The sequence below is a fragment of the Perca flavescens genome, chromosome 6 (genome assembly GCF_004354835.1).
Source record: "Perca flavescens isolate YP-PL-M2 chromosome 6, PFLA_1.0, whole genome shotgun sequence".
NCBI lineage: Eukaryota > Metazoa > Chordata > Actinopteri > Perciformes > Percidae > Perca > Perca flavescens.
Window position 1 is genome coordinate 28401622 of NC_041336.1, and position 20940 is coordinate 28422561.

Below are 20940 nucleotides of genomic sequence, written 5' to 3' on the forward strand. Positions count from 1 at the left end.
GTTTTAAATTGTGAAATTTTTCTTCTACACATTTTCAGCTCATATTTCCACGTCCCATATTTTCTGATATAAAACAAAAATTGAAAACTGGTCAATTTGACCCGAAGTCAACATAAGGGTTAAATGTGTAAACGTGAATATGCTCTTAGTACATGGTTTGTGTTAACAATGAAGTGCGCGCTATTGCGCAGTTTGGAGCAGAGCGAGCTCTTAACTTCGACCGGAAGACCTTTTTAAATAGTATTCGTATCCCTCCGCACATGTTATGTTTAAACAAATCCTATGACTGATCTCATAACACCAGTGACCATTATAATGGGCTGCGTCGTCGATGTGGTAAAATTACTGAAATATAAAACTAGTTTTACAACTTGACGTTAATAAAATTTTTCCAAGAGATCTATTTTTCCTGGCGGTAGCTCTTAGCCGCTTACCTCATAACCTCCGATGACGTTTATGGCGCCAGAAATCAAGGGGTTTAGTGAGGAGCTTGGTTGTCAGCTGGCGGATATTTACCGTTATATCTGTCATGTTGGCGCCACCGTACACGTAACACATTTGTAAGGCAGAATAGCAGCTGGTTGTCTGTCGTTCGTGCTAGTATAGAGTCGGTTTGGAGTCAAGATGGTGATACTACGCAGCAGTAGCGGCGGTGTAGGAGCTGAGCCGGTGGCAACAACTCCAAAGAGGAGATCGATGGAGTTGGAAACAAGCTCCGAGTTTTTGTCGCTGTTTCCCGCGTCGCAGAGAAAGTCCGCCCGGCAGACCCGGTCCTCCCGGGCCCTGGATGACAGCTTTAGCAGCACGGAAAACAACATGGTGAATGTGATCATCTACACTTAGACCGCTGGTTAGATAACTAGATCACCATTTATGCTCTTGGTGTATAAATTATCCATGAACATAACTTTGCTGTGCTAGTTTTGCTAGCGTGCTAAGCTAACATTAACTAGTCCGTTAGCCAGCTTGTCACTTAACGTTACTGATGAATTATCTGAATGAGCACCCGTAACGTTAGTCCCGCTAACATTTTACTGAAACTTGCATGTCTATTGGGCATTGGTTGATTCATTTGTATCAAACATTTACACACTCTACTGTCAAAATGGCACAGGTATTGGACCATTTCAACTGTAATGTTTTGCTCAGTGTTCTGTGTCATGGCTATATATAACAATATTATAACGGTGGGTTACTAGACCAGGTTGTCAAATGCCCTAACGTTAAAAGTCAATTGTTTTGGTATTGTTGCGGGCTACATTATTATTTTTTTGTAGAGGGACGATATGTATTATTTTATTAGCTTAATCATTCATTAAACCGTGTCTCAGACAGACGTATATTTTACTTTATAAAGTAAAGTTTAATAAACCGTAACCCTCAATTTTCACAGAGGCAGTCTTTTGCAAAACATGACCATTTTCTGTAGGATTAACCCTGGCCTTAGTCCAAAACCATATGCTTTATCTTACATGCATGCTTGACATGTATATTTAATTATGTTCATATACTAGTTGCTAAAGTATATTCTGAGAGTAAACTTACTTAAGCTTAAGATTTCTTTTAGGTCGTCATTTCTAATTCATAAACAACACACCCTCTGAGACACATAAGGAGTATTTTAACAAAGTGCCTTCAGAGATGGTGGTCAGCAGCAGAACCCAAAGGGCAAATAGTGGTTTAGTAACTGACAAGCAAGTCTTTAGCTTTCTAGTCATGAGATAGTCATTGCCACCCAGCAGTCTGGTCTTGGCAGCCATATAAATGTATTTATTTCTTTTTTTTGGGTACAAGAATTGATGTATTTATTTCAAATGATAATCCACATATATTCTATTAAATAAAGTTAATGTTTGAATGTTGTATGAACATTTACAAAGTGTAAAATATAATTTAAAATTCAATATACAAAAGCTGGAACAAATTAACAGAAATAAATGGGGATACTGGTAATTGTCACATGTTAACAGTGATGATTCACACAGCTTGCTTCACATTGCAAACATATTCTTTGTTGTGAATCCTGTACACCTTCAGTTTTGTACAGGTCTAAAAGTAAATCAATAAAAGCAATAAATAATCTTCATCATGGCCCATGAATAATTTGAATTTCTAATTTAATCGCAGACACTCCTCATTCCTTCTATACATGCTATAAACTCTCAACTCATAATCTGCCAGGGGCATGCTGATATGAAGCAGGATGAAGGAAGTGGACTCCATCACGCTCCGAGGACGCGAGGACAGAGAGTTAAACTAGAGGTCTCTTTTGCGGACACCGAGCCGAATACCAGCTCCCATGTGAATGAAGACCACTCTGGAGGAGGATGCCTCAGGTAATACAGACTCCCTCACTTTGATATTATTGATACTTTCTAACCAGCTTCTCTCTAAGGGGGATGGTTGCTAGTCAATCTACTCTAGTCAGAAAGTCTCAGGTTTTTTTTAATTAGTCTGACAAAACGTGTGTCAAAAGATTCTTTGCAACCTAAATATTATTAATTTAAGTTCAATTTTATTTATAGTATCAAAACAAGAGTTATCTCAAGACACTTTACAGAAAGAGTAGGTCTAGACCACAGTCTATAATTTACAAAGACCCAACAACTCCAGTAAGAGCAAGCATTTATTGCGACAGTGGCGAGGAAAAACTCGGACAGACCCAGGCCCTTGGTAGGCGGTGTCTGACGGTGCCGGTTGGGGGTGTGATGAACAATGGCAATAATGGTCACAATAAAGATAATAGAACAGTGACTAGAAATAGTAGTTATAGTAGTTCATGGCACTGCAGGGTGTTACAGGATGTAGCATGGCACAGCAGAGCATAGCAGGACGTAGCAGGAGCCTGCCTCCCTCTATTTTTATTATATTATTGATTATAAATGATAATGGTAAATTAATCTGATGACTATGAAGAGAGCAGGTGGGCCGGGTTAGGCGGACGCTGCAACTCCTCACTCCCTAACTATAAGCTTTATCAAAGAGGAGAGTTTTAAGTTTACTCTTAAATGTGGTGACGATGTCTGTCCCCCGAACAGAGCTCCCATTCTACTTTTTAATTGTCCAGAATAATTTTTATTTTTTTTGTAAGTTGGCTGCTAGCCACGTCTTGGTCTACATTTATTACAGAGTCATTCTTGGAAAGACCTTTTATGTCAGCAAATATGTGCTTGCCATATCAAATTGAATGTAAATCCCAAGTTGGGAGTATTTTTAAAAACAATTCTAAATTTGTGCACATAACTATGCACATTGTTAATACTCAAATAATGAGTATAGTAGGAATTAATTTCTGATTTTATGTGTCCTTCCGCTCTTCAGAAAATCTTCCAGGCTGCAGAGAGAGGGAAAAGCATCCAGTGGCAAACAGCAAGCAGGTACAGTTCGCTACAGTGTAATTTCTCTCCAAAGAGCACGGGAGCAACTATATAGCACACTAAGCAAGTTTAGCAGCATTTTAAGGAGAGTCTATACTAGTAAGCTAACATTAAACTGTTTCCATTGCCACAGATGTTCCAGATGAGGTGGAGGGGTCATCCACTCCCAAGAGGAGCCGCTTCAATCTACAGAGCCGACAAGGGGAGGAAGAAGAAGAGGAGGAAGAGGAGGATCGTTCAGTGCGACGTAGTTCCCGAATCACCAGATACAAACTGGATACCCGTAACCAGTCAGTCCTCTACGACCGCCTCATCACCAAGTGAGTTGAGCAACAACTCCAGCTTCTTTTTGCCTCCTGCTTCAGTTCAAAAATAACGCTGATCTATCCCCCCAACAAGTATCTAACAAATGCAGGGACATGCACATATGTGCTGTGGGTGTGGATTTCAAGCTAATGAGTAATGAGATTCGAGATAAACTCTGATAAAATCTGCTAAATTGTTACTCTGATTGTCCCTCAGCACTGCTGAAGCGGTTCTGCAGAAGATGGACGACATGCAGAAGATGAGACGCAGACTGAGGAGCAGAGACCGGGACAATGAACAAGAGGTAAGATCCCACAAATGTTACTTTTTCCTTCTAAAGCTTTACATTGCGTTGTGTAATCCTAGTGTTTATGTTGCTGTTTGAGAATGTGTAACAAGCTTCAAAACAGTGGATTAACCAGCATTTGACCGGTTTCCTCTGAGCAGCTCAGTGTGTACACCAGGGGTAAAATGACAAGGTCCCTTAGGACAGATGTGGAGAGTAAAGACTCCAAGGAGGAGAACCAAGGTGAGATGCATTAGGATTAATAACCACTTCAGGTACATAGCTGGGAAATGCTTTTTACCTTTTTAATAGAAACTTAAATAGGGATGGAACCCCCTTTTTCCCCTCTAATTCACAGGAGAGGATAAGGACGATGATGATGAAGAGGAGGAGGAAGATGGAGAAGATGAGGAGGAGGAGGAGGAAGATGATGACGATGAAGGTGGCGAGGATGAGGAAGAAGAAAATCAGAGGCGTTATGACTTCAGACAACGGAAGACTGTGGTTCGCTACCAGGCCCCACAGGATGGTACTGCTTTTGTTCAACTTGATCGCATCGTGGCAGATATGCCCACATGTGAAAGGCAAAAAATACACTTAATACCTTTTTTTTTATTACAGGGTGGCCGCGGGTCCTTAAAAAGTCTTAAATCACTTTTCCTAAAAATAAGGCCTTAAAAAGTATTAAATTGTCTTAAATTCAGATTGGATAGGTCTTAAATATGTTTGTGTCATGCCACCGCAAAAATGCAGGCAATCTGTTCTGCCAGCCAGGTCGAATATTTTTTACGCAAGGTAACGTAACCCCATTTGTACATGACCTATCCCCTGACCAATCGGCTATCCTAACCTTAACCGAGGTCAAATGCCTAACCCCTACCAATCGAGCTGCTTCGTGGGCGGGTCTTGGCGTGGCCATAGTCAGTGGGATTTGCAATTTTGCCGCATACAGGTAATACAGCAATGGTTGATAGCCACCTAGAAACATGGGAAAATGGAAGTTCAATTACAAATGGCTTGAAAAGAACGAGTATTATTGGTTAAGGTCGGTGCCTGGGAATGTTTATGAAGCGAACTGCGTTATGCGTCGGGAAGAATTTCAAACTTGGTAAACTACGTACTACGTAAAGGCTCGCCAGCAGCCCGTAATTGCTAGTTTCTGCTACACCATTTCTACCGCTAGCAACGATGTAAACGCTACAACGCTGGATGTTAGGATGGGAAATCCACAGCCAACAAAAATAAAACCATGCCAATCTCTAGGTATGGTGAAGGGTATGTGATGATGTGGGGGGTATGGTGAAGGGTATGTGATGATGTGGGGGTATGTGATGATGTGGGGGGTATGGTGAAAGGAATGTGATGATGTGGGGGTATGGTGAAGGGTATGTGATGATGTGGGGCTATTTTTATGAGCAGCATGTATACTATTTATACATATTGGCAGGTAAACAGCAGACTCTAATACCATTCTAAAACTCAAAAAACTTTTTAATTCATTCATTTTAATTTGTCTAATTAACGTATAGTGCCCTATCCATAGTTGTTATTCACTTGACAAATCAGTAAAGCTTAACTATATGATACACAACATACAAGAGGTTAGTTAATAAATATATTTATGGCACACTTGCTTTGAAATGCTGAAGTAGATCCTGGGCAGTTGCATGGCCCATGAACTGCTCCATATAAACTTGACTGGATGTGGTCATTTAACCAATAACTCACATGCAAGTCCAGTTGTTTGCTTTTGGTTGTCTGGTTCAGTGTCTCGTTGAACATAATTACAATGCACCGCATTAAAGTCTTAAATTTAATTTAGAAGTGGTCTTAAAAAGTTTTAAATTTAACTTGTTTATACCTGTAGCCACCCTGTATTAAATTGTCAGCACAACATATATTATACAAGTATAGACTAGAGCTGTCAATCTTTCTCTATAATACCATGCCAATATCTTTATTTATTTATATATATATATATATATATATATATATATTTTTAAACATCAGAATATTTAATACTTAAATGCAGCCCGTTATTAATATGCACTACACTACTCAGGCATATGCATTGTCAATGCCACTATAAGCATGTGGTTGTGTGTGTAGGCCAAGGCAAGAATGGGTAGGCCAAGGCAAGAATAGGGAGATTAGCTGATGTTAGCCAACATATTTATTAAAAAAATCACATTCGAATAGTATTGATTTTTTTTTTTTTTTACTATTCTAATTATATTCGCCTTTCCGAATTCGTTCAATCAGCCCTAGTCTAGACCGACATGGATGTAAACTGCAACTTGACTGGTTGGCGGAGGCATACAACCGCAAGGCGCTAATTCTAGTTTTAGTTAGTGTTTTTAGTGTCTACCAATATTACAACTGATAGCATTCAAATTGGTTTCAATTACTTCATTGTAGATCTTAACATATTGCATATTTGGCATGTAGCGCCACTCTATAAAATTCACTTAGAGAAACTGGATTATTCATTAGAACGCTTTAAGCAGACTGTTTGCATTTTGTTAAATTTGACGGTTTTATGGGGTTTGCTTTTTTTTTCTTAGAACCCAGAGAGCCCAGGAAGCGCAGCATGTACAGCATGGACCACTCGTCTCCTACCAGACGCAGGTTTAGATTCAGCTCCACGGCCCCCAGGAGCCCCTACAACAGGAGAAAAACCAGCAGGTTAGTATGACACAGAGCTCTAGACTGTGACCAAATTGGTTGCATATGCGTTGCACAGCGCGTGATGCGCATGTTTACGTAGCGGTGTAGAACTTTACGGAATGATCCATTTAGCTGTTACCGGGTTCCGCAAATGAAGCCGTCTATACAGTAGCTGATTATTTTAAAAAGAAAAATGAGGCTAGAGAGGAGGAGGAGGACGATGAGAGTTTCTGAGTCAGACCCCACTAATGATGAAAGTGCAGGCAGGGAGAGACTGACTGAGACAGTGAAGAAGAAAAAATACCAGGATGGCTAACGCTGTATCTGTGATTGCGGTACGAGGGGAAAGCTATGCTGTGTGTATGTTGTAGGCGATATGGCCTGCCACACTGTACCAAAGAAAAGGCGCAACCAATTCATGTGCTACCACTGGAAAAGTTAGTCTGGGACTCTGATGACAGCTCATACACCAGCCAATGGTGTATGATCAAGGGATCTGTTTTCTCAGTAACACTTATGTTCTGATTAATACCTTATGAAATAATGTTAGAAGTTACTGTAGCAGTGAGAAAAAGTTTTCTGACTAACGCAGCGTCCAGAACAGGATCATATAGCGCTCTCTCTAATAGCCAATTTAGTATTATCATTGCATGTAAAACCAATCCCCAAATTCCTCTTTTTCCTCTTTTTTTCTGATTCTCTTCATCCCACCCTCAGGAGTAGTTCTGAGAGGTAAGACCCTTGCTACTTGTCCATATTGGTGTTTATTGTTAGTCTGTAGTTTGTCTTTGGGGTGCTGTCTGTCACTGTAGTTGTTGGAGGGTGTGGCACATTTGGGACAGCAGATGGTGAACCAATCTTTACCTGAACTTAATGTCTTAACATTGTTTAACTTTGCAACAAAGAAAAACCCATTGTTTAAAGGCTGAGTTTCTATTAGCCAGTATTTGGTGTAATTTAATTGTTTATGTACATGAAAAACTGTAATTAGTGAGTGGTAATGGTGCTGTGTGTGTGTGTGTGTGTGTGTGTGTGTGTGTGTGTGTGTGTGTGTGTGTGTGTGTGTGTGTGTGTGTGTGTGTGTGTGTGTGTGTGTGTGTGTGTGTGTGTGTGTGTGTGTGTGTGTGTGTGTGTGTGTGTGTGTGTGTGTGTGTGTGTGTGTGTGTGTGTGTGTGTGACCTTAAATTTAGTTTTTTAATACTAAGTGTCTCCCCCTCTTGCTGAGGGCAGCATAGCAAAACCATATATTTTAGTAGCTTAAATGAAAAAGAAAACCATTACCTAAATGCGGTTGGGATTCTTAGTTGTAGATAAGCTTATAGTAATAATGATACAGATAGGACAAGAAATAATGTTGTTGCTTCTTTTGCCTCCGCAGAAGGAGACACGCCATCCACAGCAGCGACTCCACTTCCTCATCTTCAGACGATGAGAAATTCCAGAGACGGAGAAGTAAGAACAGGAGCAGGCCAGTCAACAGGTGAGAGCGTCAGCAGCAGCTGTCATACAGTACAGGTAGACAACAGCAGTGTTCTGTTTTTTTTTATTTTTTTATTTATCTCTTAATTCATGTAAAGGTGGATGAATAGATAACTATTGAGAAATAAATCATGCTTCATTACTAGTGTGACCTCTTGGGTCCCTTAAGGATAACATTTTACAATTTTCCGTTACCCATCACCCTGTTATTTAATGATTAATTAATATGAAAATATACATTATATTTAAAAAAAATGTTTTTGGTTAAGATGTCTGCCAATGAACCTTGCGAAAGACGACCTGCTAGGGATCCAAAAGGACAGGATGAAGATTGGTGCCAGCCTCGCTGATGTGGACCCCATGCACATAGACAAGACGGTAAGACGCATTGAAAGATGGACGGATGCAAACACATGTCCAAATTAGTCTGACAAACAGGTACATGTGTTGCAGTGTTTCCTTTAGGATTTTTTTAGCAGTGGGGGCAGGTCTGTCCGAACAAGCAGTGCCGAGGGGTACCTCCAGGCGGCACAGAGGGAGTGGGTTACCACTACATCTATAGACTATTTCCAATTGATATTATATTACACTGACTCACTTACCGTTTTAATGTTTCCAGATGTTTGATATCAGGACGATGAGCCGACAGAACTGACGAGTTGACCGTTGTCCAATTAGAACGGTCCCACCGCGGTGACGTTTTTGGTGGAGCTTTTCGTTTAATAGTCGACTCGGAAGAAAGCAAACGTTTTGACGATAAACTACATCAACACAACAGTATGTGGAGTTAAACTGGACGGGCCCAATAACCTCTGAATAGTTCTACTTGTAAAATTGCAATGTGAGCGGCAGCCAACATTATGTTGGCAGGATAGTTTAAAAGGCAACCACGACTACATTGTGCCTCTGCCCTATTTGTGATACCGTGGCGGCAGAAATTTTGCCATGGTGGGCCGCCACTACAAAATCAACATAGAGGAAAAACTGTGTTGATATGATATAAATATTGACATTAAATATAGCACAGCATAGCACACTATCACTTAAAGGGGCTTTTATTCCTGCTAATACGATACTGATGAATGGATGCTTGGACAGTTTGTAGGTCAGTAGTATTCTAAGCAAACAATCTAAGCATAACACTTATTTGTGTCATCCAGGTGTGTTTTGAAAGCATCGGAGGTTTGAGAAGACACATCTCAGCGCTGAAAGAGATGGTGGTGTTCCCTCTCCTCTACCCAGAAGTCTTTGAGAGGTTCAAGATACAGCCTCCCAGGTAAACAATGTGTGTTTGTTGTGCGTTCATTTTACATTCATGTGACTTTACATTCATTTTACATTCAATATCTCATTTACTGTTTTTTAAGACTGGCCGGCTTATGCTGTCCTGTATTGCTGTCAAAGTTTTTATTTATATATATATATATATATATATATATATATATATATATATATATATATATATATATATATATATATATATATATATATATATATATATATATTTTTTTTTTTTTAACTTCTTTTCTTTTCAGTCTGATCCCTTCTGCAGGCTTTGGTTGGATTGTAATGGCAGTAAAACTCTAATAAAGTCCCTGTTATTGATCTTTGTCATATTTTCCTCTTGTCTTTTTAGGGGCTGTCTATTTTACGGTCCTCCAGGCACAGGGAAAACCCTTGTAGCCAGAGCGCTGGCCAATCAGTGCAGTCAGGGTGAAAGAAAGGTGTCTTTCTTTATGAGGAAAGGAGCTGATTGCCTCAGTAAGTGGGTGGGAGAGTCTGAGAGGCAGCTGCGACTGCTTTTTGACCAGGTAAGCCAAACTCCTCATCAACGTACTTTTTGGGATGGATGGAGATTGTCCGTTTTTTTTAATTTATTTTGTTTCCCCCTTTGTTGCAAGCATGATTGGTTCCCATCGACAAAGAATATCAGAAAACATTTATTGGAAAAGCTACTTTTAACTCCCTGAATTTTGACACATTAACTTGTAGATTAGGATAAACTATTATCAAGTATCAGGTTTAAAGATAATGCAATCTCCAACCGATTTGAATTCTTATTGAATTGTTTCTAGGCATACCAGATGCGTCCATCCATCATCTTCTTCGATGAGATTGATGGTTTGGCTCCAGTCAGGTCCAGCCGTCAGGATCAGATCCACAGGTGAGCAGCCTCCCTGTTCTCATGTTGTACAGAACACACATGGTGATTGTAATGAGATTAGTGAGCGTTAAATGTACAGAGTGGAAGAATGAAAATGACTGTTGGATCGTGTTGGGTTGCCAGATATGGCTGCCAATTTTCTTAAAAAGAAATAAATGAATCTTAATCAGCATTAAGCATTGGCCGTCATAAGCCTAGTACATGCCTCATGTGAGAACAATCACAGTTAAGTGAATACACTAAAATAACATAATTCCCACCAGCATGATTTTTTTTTTAAACAACTTGGATGCAGCTACACAAACACACCTCACTCACTCAGTTGAAAACAAAGAAGGTATACAACCCTTGAATGTTTGTCGCAACATTTACTGTGGACACATCTTACACACACTAAAATCATTTATGGCCGCGATTGTTGCCCAGTCTGAAAATAAAGCGTAGTTAGAAATGGAAGCAGTGGGCGCCTGGGTAGCTCACCTGGTAGAGCAGGCGCCCATATGCAGAGGCCCAGTCCTCGATGCAGCGGCTCAGGGTTTGAGTCCGACCTGCGGCCATTTGCTGCATGTCTTTCCCCTCTCCTTTGTCTACAGCTGTCCTGTCTATTAAAAAGGCTAAAAACGCCGCCCCAAAAAAGAAATGGAAGCAGTTAAGAATGATCGGACATTTATTATAGTAGTTATATGTTTGAATCCTAATTTCTTCATAAGACATCTTGCGTTTATCAGGAAAAGAAAGTGGCAGCTTGAAAGGAGAACGTGGGAGTTCACTATCTTTTAAATGGATATTATTATATTGTTTTTGCAAGCAAGTAGTCACTAAAATCCAATATAATTAATTTGGCTCAGTGTTCTGCAGTTATATCCTCTTTGTTACAGAGAGATAGTGTTGACCAGTTAGAAAACCTAATCTGAGTCTTTTTTTCTGTCTCTGTAGTTCCATTGTGTCGACCCTGTTGGCTCTTATGGATGGATTAGATGGTAGAGGAGAGGTTGTTGTGATAGGAGCTACAAACAGACTGGACTCCATTGACCCAGCTCTGAGAAGACCTGGGCGCTTCGACAGAGAGTTCCTCTTCGGCCTGCCAGACAGAGAGGTGAGAAACTGTAGATACCCTCTACTGCTTGGCTGAGATTTGAAAAAGAAAAAGAACAAAAAATGACGTGTGGAATGATTTTGGGTTAAAACAGTGGAAGTCTTTCAGCTTGCAAATGTTGGACCTGAACTTGAAATGCTGTGATCTTATTCAATGTTATCAATTTGTATGGCAGGCGAGAAAGGACATTCTGAAGATCCACACCAGACAGTGGGATCCACCACCCTCCGACACTTTTCTGGAAGAGTTGGCAGATAAATGCGTTGGTATGTTCGCATATGATGGTCCAGCAGCTTGAAAAATACACATCTTGTTAAATGTCACCAGTACATATAACAATTGCATTAGATAAAAATTGTCAATACTGTATAACTTGGTATGAAGAGAAAGACATTTTTTTTTTTTAAATCTTTTAGTGCAACATCTACTGAAAATTATACAGGTATGAGCCTAGGACAAACCGGTGTCTCACAACCAAAACTGTCCTTCATCTCCATTCAGATCATTTGCACAGGAACACTGGCACACAATTTGTCCACACCTACAACTACAGATTATATAATGATTGTCTACAATCTGTTTGCCAGGTTATTGCGGAGCAGACATCAAGGCAGTGTGTTCAGAGGCCGCCCTGTGTGCACTGCGGCGTCGTTACCCACAAATCTACTCCTCATCGCAGAAACTTGTTCTTGATGTGAACTCCATCGCTATCTTAAGCAAAGACTTCTTGTCCGCCATGTCCAAGATGGTCCCTGCTGCCCAGAGGTACAACCAAACTAACTGTATATTGTAAAAGGAAAAAAAAAGAGTGTAACATTATTGTTACATTTACAGTGCCTGGTTCTTGCATATGGTTGTCTTAAATATGATGCTGATTGTGATTCTTAGGGCAGTAGTGTCACCAGCCAAGGCCCTGATACCTGCTATTCGTCCTCTGCTGAGTGCCACCCTACAGAACATCCTCCACACTGTCAGCAGACTGTTCCCGCATGCTGAGCAGGGCTTAAAGAGGAAGAGAGAACTAGGTGCAGGTTTGCTTTGTCTTGTTCTTTTGTTGTGGTTTGCATTCATTTATTCTGGCAATCGTCTGTTCTGTTCATTTAACCAAATTATTAGTTGATTGTTCCTTTACCAACCCCTTTTGGGGCATCCGGAGTAACTGCTGTACTGTGTTTCGGTGTGCGTGTTTATTTCCAGATGTGGCCTGTGGTGTGTCTGAGGATGATCTGATGTTCAGTGAGGAGGAGGACTCAGAAGTCTGCCCCAATGGACAGACCTCTCACTCCCAACTCACACCTGCTGTCCAGGGACTCCTCGACCTCAAAAGGTTGGTTAGCCATTGTTCAGGAGGCAATGTTATGCAGGGGTTCATAGAGCTCAACAGTGACAGCCCACCTGTTGAACGGCTCTGGTTCCAGAAGTGATTTTCCCCCATTTAATTGCTCCATTGACCTTTCAGAAAATGCTTCTATAAAGAGTGTTAAGCCTGGAACCAAGCCAAATAAATATTGTTTTACATAATTTCTTAATTTAAAATTGTAGTCCTAATGTCCCAGTGACTCAAATCTTTTTTTTGAAGATCTTTTAGGCAAATTAGCCCTTGAGCCCTTTCCTACCAGTTTACCCATCTCAGTGTCTCTGTCATCTCTCTGTGTGTAGCAATGTGCTGAGCTACCCGACCTCCTACCGTCCCAGGCTGCTGTTGGAGGGCAGACTAGGCTCAGGTCAGAGCTCCCATCTGGCTCCTGCTGTCCTCCACGCTCTGGAGAAATTTACCGTGTACACACTGGACATGGCCGTGCTGTTTGGAGCCAGCGCAACTGCACCGGAAGAGACTTGTGCTCAGGTAAACAAGAACACTATGCAAAATAATGCACTGGTAAATTGTTATTTGGTACATATTTAGTTACGTATAACCAGTCATGAGATGTCTTCCAGTTGGGCATTTTGCATTTAAACAGAATCAGGCCTCACACACAACTGATGTGGACTAGAGGTAGTCTCTACTCTTGCAGCCTTGTCAAATTCAGTGTGTTCTTTTCAGTGGACTTCACTGGCCAAAGTGGCTGCCACATTGACTGTAGTTCATGGGCCCCACCTCCTTACATCGTGGGCAGTGGGGATAAATATGTACTACAGACAGATACTCGTATCAAAGAGCTACGTTAATGGCAGTGGTGAATGAGTCATTGCGTTACCAAAAGTGATGTCTGGAAGTTGCTTATTTATTATGAACAGCAGTCAAAAAAAAAGATCATTCTCTACTTAGTTTATATGAAAACTACTTTATATGAAACGTTTGAACACTAATGCTTTAAATGTACTGGTGATTTTGTATGTCTACATTTTACCTTTGGTATGTCCTTTGGGTTACAGGTTTCTACTACACCCTCATATGTTTTTTATATTTCTTCACTGTGATTTGTATTCATGTGTGTGAAACAAATAAACGTAAAAGTTTAAATGTACAATGACGTGAAATGGAGAAAACCAAACAAATCCTCACTTTCGAGAGAGGCTGTAACCTGGAAATGTGTTTTTTATACGTGAAATGATGTAAACTATTATCGATACACTGTCCTTAACTCTGTAAGGTCCTCATCATACCTGTTGAGTTATGCAATGAGACTCTATCATCCCGTCAAATTGATCCCCATCTTATATTCTATGAAAGTGCCACTGTTATGTACACTCTTTTGTTGATTTACATCCAGTTTTAAATATCCATATCATATATTAATGTTTCCATATCATATGTTCTGCAGATCTTTGTTGAAGCAAAGCGGACCTCTCCCAGTGTCCTGTACATCCCTCACATCGGACAGTGGTGGGAAACAGTGGGTCCGGCCTTAAGAGCCACCTTCCTCAGCCTGCTCAGCTCCATCCCTGCCTTTGCTCCTATTCTGCTTCTGGCTACGTGCAACCTGAAATATGACCAACTCAGTATGGAGGTATGGAAAGAAGAATGATACATGAGGGCATAAGAACATAGTTGTGGTGTGAAATTAAGATTTCATGCCATCTGATGTACTATTCTGTGACAGATGGACACCGTACTGATCTACAAGCCTTCTCTCACTTTTCTTGTCTCAGGTGCAGGAGCTGTTCCGGATGGAGTACGGAGAGGTTTTTCACGTCCAGGTTCCCACCAGCAGAGAAAGAAGAAACTTCTTTGAGGATCTAATCCTCACTCAGGCTGCCAAAGCCCCTGCCTCAAAAAAGAAAAAGCTGGTGAGAAATAGACAAGTTTATAATAGATACTGTAATAGCATTGTGTGATCTGTAGTTAAAGTGGGCAGGGTTGATTTCTTGTTCCTAAAAAAACAAAGGAGAAAAAAAGAAGATGCTGATATTCACATTCAACCCAAATAGAGCAGGATACAAGCTGCTTCAGGTGGAGGATGTTGGAGCGTAAATACAGAGAAGAGAGTAAGGATGTCTGCATGCTGAAAGTCAATGTGATACTAATGTGCGTTGTGTAGTACTATGTTAGTTTAATTCACTTCTGACTTTGTGTTTATCAACTCCACTTTCTTCAGTGCTCAATGCATTGGAGGTGCTTCCTGTCGCCCCTCCACCTGCACCACGTCAGCTGACAAAAGAGGAGACCCAACGATTGGACGAGCAGGAGGAAGATACCCTCAGGGAGCTCCGCCTCTTCCTGCGTGATGTCACCAACCGCCTGTCCCAAGATAAACGCTTCAAGGCTTTCACAAAGCCTGTGGATTTAGAAGAGGTAGCTGTTCCATTATATTATATTATTAATTTCATATTTCCTAATAAAGCCTTACTACCCAGTTTGTACTCACTGCAGCCTCTTTGTCATGTGTTTTAGGTGCCAGATTACGCTGAGGTGATCGAGAAGCCTATGGACCTGTCAACAGTGCTCTCTAAGATCGACCTCCATCGGTATGGGACTGTCAAAGAGTTCCTCCAAGACGTGGATCTCATCTGGCAGAATGCCCTCGAATACAACCCAGACAGGGACCCCTCAGGTACACACAGTGATATACTAAGCATCCTCACAGAGAACATATACAATGTAATGCAACAAGTTTCATTCTTGCTTGTTTGAGTGAGTGTATGTGTGCGTTTCCTCCAGACCGTCAGATCCGCCACAGAGCATGTGCATTGAAGGACACCGTCCATGCTATCATCAGAGATGAACTGGATGAAGATTTTGAGAAGATTTGTGTGGAGATCAAAGCGTCGCGCAGCACAAGAGGTAAATGCGATGTGTTTTTGTGTATGCATGCATACAGTTAGAAAGTAAATATGTGATGTTTGACGGTCAACATTGTCCTAGCCTCAGGGATTACAAAGACATTCTGTGTGATCCCAGCTTTTAAATATTAACCAGTAAGGTACTGTTCATTTCTTATTAAATGGGCTACCGGAGGAGTTTTGGGATCTTTAGTCAAAGTAGACTTGACCCTCCCTTCGCCAACGATACATTTTTCTATGACCCTCCATAATGATTGGGGAAAAATAGGCATGACTCTCCCCAACAATTTATCGATGCCTTCTGTACTGGTTGGCGCTTGGCAAAGATGTACAGATAGCCACTGTTTTTTTTACAAACATGAAATACGTGACTTAACCTCTGCTTTTTCATCTTACACATCACACTCCTCTGTTATGGTGTGGTGGCCATTTCAGTAGATTTATTCACTAACATAGTTGTGGAAGCACAATAAGCATGGAAACTAAATGCACACTTCCTGCATTACTTCAAATACTAAGTTACTCCTCTAGTAAACTAGTATTCACATGAAATAAAACATTGAGACCGTTCAACAAAGCACACTGGGTAATAAGAAATTCAACACATGAACTGGTTGCTATGGACTCGTCACTAGGCTTCCTCAGTCATTGTATATTTTAGCATATAGGTAAAGCTGCCAAAGCTGAACATTATCCAAAACTCGATTTCTCAGACGATGTCAATTTGGGAGCTTGCATGCTACCACTCCTTCCTTCTCAAATGTGGTTTGCACAATTTCAAATCACCGGGACCCAGGTGCGGAGCTGTGGCCTGTCAAATCAGAAATTCAAAGTGTGTTGGTGTGCAAAGCGCTGCAACAATCACAACAACCATGGATTGCTGTTGTGGCCAACAACTGGAAACTTTATACATTGTTTGTCTGCTATTTCATTACTAAATTCACTTCTGAGACTTTTTTTATGCAGATAAATCAACTATGGAGAGCTCAAATATGGGTCGTTTTACGAAACTCGTTGGCTAATTGCAAATTTGGTCCGACTGTGTCAGAGTTCAGAAGCTCCACAGTCTGACGTGACAGCCGGTGGGTGCCTGCCAGGGTCGCTGGTTTGCCGCCCAGCCTGTCCACCTTTTTTTCCCCAATCGTTCTGTTTAAATAACTCGACACACTCAAACCTGTGGTTTTTATGGCTGGGTATCGTTCAGAATCTTTCGATCCGGTGCCAATTTCGATACCGGTTCCTAACGATACTTTTTTCAATACCATATGTTTTAAAATCCATTTCAACATCAACAAAAAACCCACACACACGCATCAGGCAGAGGAGAGGGAGAGCAGCGTCTGACAGGGCAGAGAGATACCAGAGAGTCTCCCTTTGACAGTCTTGTAAATAAATTATAACATGTATATTAGATCTGTCAGTCTTCCTCTATCATAGGCGCCGATTTATGTTTTCCTCTGTGGGTGCTCATTGGCGCACCCCTTTTAAAAAAAATTAAAATAAAAAAAGTAGTCAAAATATTTTGCATTTCAGAACCTTAGGAAATGACTGACACAAACGCACACGCCAATTAACTCGATAATAAAGCCGTAAAGTAGGCTGTCTTTCAATTCAGGACAGCGCCACTTCTCACAAATACAGATAGGATTGGAGATAAGAAGTTTAACTGAAACGTAACCGCGATCAGTGCTCACACGCTCCACTCAGCCCCAACTGCAATGTTTAATTTTAAATGAATGTAGCCTACTGGCAGTCTGGCACACGTGGATGATCAGTATTTTCTGTGGGTGCTCGAGGCAATGTAAAACCTTTGAGCTAGTCAGCTTCATTATATTCCATCTTCATGTCAGTGATGATACTTTGGCAACAGGTGGCGCAGTTTGCTATAGGGCTGCATTCTCAAAGATATAATAATAATAATAATAATACATTTATTTGATATAGCACCTTTTACAGACAAAGTCACAAAGTGCTTCACATGATAAACATTTGTACAAATACAGTACAATCCAACAGAAAATAAACTGAGGAAAAAAGAAAAGAAAGCAACTCCAAACTTGTGTTGCTGTCATGTTTTTTTGTTTGGTAAGACCCATCTGCTAGTGATGGGGGCCTCAACAAAGAATAAAAAGACATGATCTTCCCCTATTTTACTCCGGTGGTCCATTCCATAAATACCGAACGGTCCCTAAAGATCACTTTAGTTACCCAGGGACAGACTCTGCTTACTTATCTATTTTGTCATTTAAGTCGCTCAACTTCTCACATAACTGCACAATTGCGTCCACTTGAACCAGACCTCCAGTTCCACAATGAATCGTGTTTCTCAAAGGTGTAGAATTGCATTGTGCTTTCTTTTTCTTGACTACTTCAGATTGCTCCACTGCCCGGTTTGCTCCATCCTTCTACCACGTCCTTCCCAAACAGTCGAAGTCTCCTGCTGAGGCCAATATCATCGACATGACCCCACAAAGAGAGACGGCCGGGCCCACAGCTGCAGTCACTCCCACTACAAGTGCCTCTGCTGTTACAACGCCTAAAAACTCAGGTAAAAACTACTGCAGATAACAAAACAAAATAATTGCCTAAGAGCTATTGCAAAAACATCTTTATCCCCTTTGGTTTCTTCAGCTCAGAAGAAGAAAAGGCGGAGGAGTCGCTGGTCCACTGGTTCCTATTCAAAGAAGAAGTCTTCCTGCTCTCCTCACACGTCCAGAGATGATGCACACTCTGATGTGGAAGAGGAAGATGGGGACAATGAAGAGGAGGTTGAGAAGGGAGGAGGAGCAGAGTGTGATGAGCAGACTGGAGGAGAGGAGGAGCAGATGGTGGTTGATGTAGAGTCGGGGCCTGCACCAGCCCAGGAAGGTAGTTTTGGGCTCACTGCGAAGGAGCAGGAATGTCAGGAGGAAAGAGAGGAGGGGAGTCAAGCTGCTGAAGATAAGCTTATCCTGCGTGAAACGGGGACACCAGAAAGTGATGACCAGACAGAGAACGAAAAAGAAAAGGTGGAAAAAGCAGTCACAGATCAACCAGGTCAGCCAGAGGAAAACAAAGTGTTGACAAAAGCAGGAAATGAGAACAGTGAAACCATTTCAGTGAACACTAAGAAGGACAGCCACACTGAGACAGAAGGAGATACCCAGGGGCAATCCAACACAGAGGAGAGTAGTGAAGCTACTAGCCAAAAGCTAACAGAAACTGAGACTGAAAAATGTGTAACTGTAATACAGGCAGACAGGAACAACAAGGTAGTTACCATAGAGGAGGCAGAGCAGAACAGTCCTGCTGAACCAATGGAGGTGGAAGCAACAGATACCGCGACCACAGACACCTCTGCAGCTGTCAGAGGAGGAGAGGACACAGGCACAGGTTTGATATTACCCTTGTACTATACTTAAAACCTGGCTCTTTAACTTAATGTGTAGAGACAATATTCACTAACCAATCCCTTGCTAAAGAAAGTCAGTGTAGTGTTTCTAGAGACAGCGAGGTACAGTCCCAGTGTTTCAGAGTGAATGTGTCAGCAGACTGTCATCTACTATAGTGGTCTAAACACTTTGTGTGCATATTTTTGTGTCTCAGAGCCGAATGTGAGGCGCATAACTCGGGCTCTTAAGAACGCTGTGCTGCAGCAGCAGATGGTCGATGTGGACAAAGCTCTGCAGATCCTGGACCAGGAAACTCCCCCTCTGGTGGTGGACAGAGACAAATTAAAGGTGTGTGGGATATTGTGGGTGTCTGGCTCATTCTTGAGTCTTTTTATAGTAGGTGGTCAGATGGGTTTTCTGCATCTTGACTTTACTCATAGAAGCCCTAATAAACAGATGACAAGATGAGGCTACTTTGCATTATCTTTCCCTCATCCTGTACTCTTGGGCTTTTTCTCCATATGAGGGTATGACGATTGACAACTAAAAATGTAATCTGCATGTCATTCCTCTTTGTTTTGCCTTTTCTTCCTCATTTCCTCAGGAGCTGTTGGACAGAGTAGTGACGAAGACTGAAGGCTACGAGGTTTACAAGCTGGAGAAACTCTATGCTCTGCTCTGCCAGAGCATCTATAGACACAGACGAGACTACAACAAGGCTTCACTAATCCAGGTTAGTATTGGACTGTACTGATGAGAAGATGTAGCCTTTTTTTACTGGAGATATTCTGACTTGTCATAGCAAGAAAAGCACAGATGTGACTAATAACCTTAATGATGGCTGTAAATAAACCATGCCTTTGAGCCCAACAGCAAGGTCCTGATACACCTCATTATTAATGTTATTAGTTACATGTGTGCTTTTCCTGTGCTATGTGTCAAAATGTCTGCAATAAAGGAGATATTCCAGTTTTTTTTTCATATTTCAGTATTGCAATGGTATCTAAGAGGAGGGAAAGGTAAGGATTAATTATAGCCTTAACATAGAATATTGCCATTGTTATTAGGTATTAATTAAAATAATATTGTATATTACTAACACACAATAGATGTTACTTTTGCCTAAAGGACCTTAATGTTTCTAATCTATTGTCCTTTCCTGCTCTTCTCATTTGATTAGGAGTTGGAACAGGAGATTGAAGACTTCTGTTGACTTTTCTACAGGAAGAATGTGATTTTTCTTTTTTTAAATCATGTTCATCCTCTGAGCTATGTAAATATACATTGGTTCTATTTTCATAGAAATCTACAAGCACCTCTTTGTGCATTAGCTTAATATTTGTATTACCTCTTTTGTTTATATTTAATTAAATGGATTTCCCCTAAATGTCATTCTGTGACCATTTATGTGCTCATCACGTCATAGCTGATAGTGTGACCTTTGCTGTAACTTTTAGCAAACCCCGATTCACTTGGACACTGCAGTGTGTAGCGGGGAGGGGGTTGTATTAGAAAGTATCATGATTGGTTCCTGGAAACAGTTATGTTGTATTGTGCACATTGTACACATTTAGCAGCCTGTGTTATGAGTTATGGGTGTTGTGGTTGCATTATGAGAGCAGTATGATTCAAGGTTTTTGAAGTCTCACCCATTTAAAAGTCCTTATATCTCTGTATCTGCTGCATCATTTACCATTTTATTTAATCTTTCTCTAACAGCGCCCCAACTTAATGGAGTTGCAATACTAAATTGTTCCATATAGTGAAAAAAATCCCTTAGTCACTTTATTTATCTGCAATAGCTTCTCACAAAAAAGGTGTGCAGTTGTTTGTAAGTCCCACAGTGTTCTACCAGTCATACACTGCACCCTTGTCTAATGTTCATTTTCTGCATTTTGGGATATTAATTTTTACAGCCGCAGGCTAGTAACTTATACCCTAATAACAAGTTATCTTCTGATATTTGTCCA

The 20940-nt window shown here is 40.9% G+C and overlaps 1 protein-coding gene and 1 non-coding gene across 2 annotated transcripts; both read left to right on the forward strand.

The window, feature by feature from the left end:
- Positions 1-442: 442 nt before the first annotated feature.
- atad2 (ATPase family AAA domain containing 2) lies at positions 443-20362 on the forward strand. Its single transcript, XM_028580835.1, has 30 exons — positions 443-819; positions 2128-2336; positions 3322-3377; positions 3511-3697; positions 3900-3987; positions 4131-4212; positions 4328-4498; positions 6534-6654; positions 7354-7368; positions 8015-8116; positions 8385-8493; positions 9276-9391; positions 9752-9926; positions 10191-10279; positions 11216-11375; positions 11551-11641; positions 11963-12140; positions 12264-12400; positions 12573-12702; positions 13035-13221; positions 14141-14326; positions 14469-14600; positions 14911-15111; positions 15211-15370; positions 15478-15600; positions 17974-18147; positions 18231-18971; positions 19185-19318; positions 19575-19703; positions 20151-20362. The coding sequence occupies exons 1-30, from the start codon at positions 625-627 to the stop codon at positions 20181-20183; spliced, it is 4611 nt and encodes a 1536-aa protein (XP_028436636.1). The 5' UTR covers positions 443-624; the 3' UTR covers positions 20184-20362.
- LOC114558004 (small nucleolar RNA SNORA5) lies at positions 13386-13520 on the forward strand. The gene has a single exon (XR_003692889.1). It is a non-coding gene; the product is annotated as a small nucleolar RNA SNORA5 (small nucleolar RNA).
- Positions 20363-20940: the final 578 nt, after the last annotated feature.

Coding starts and splice junctions, on each gene's coding strand:
- atad2 (XM_028580835.1), top strand. CDS start 625: ATGGTGATACTACGCAGCAGTAGCGGCGGTGTAGGAGCTGAGCCGGTG. Junction 3,698..3,899: donor TACGACCGCCTCATCACCAA/GTGAGTTGAGCA, acceptor ATTGTCCCTCAG/CACTGCTGAAGCGGTTCTGC. Junction 18,148..18,230: donor TACAACGCCTAAAAACTCAG/GTAAAAACTACT, acceptor TGGTTTCTTCAG/CTCAGAAGAAGAAAAGGCGG.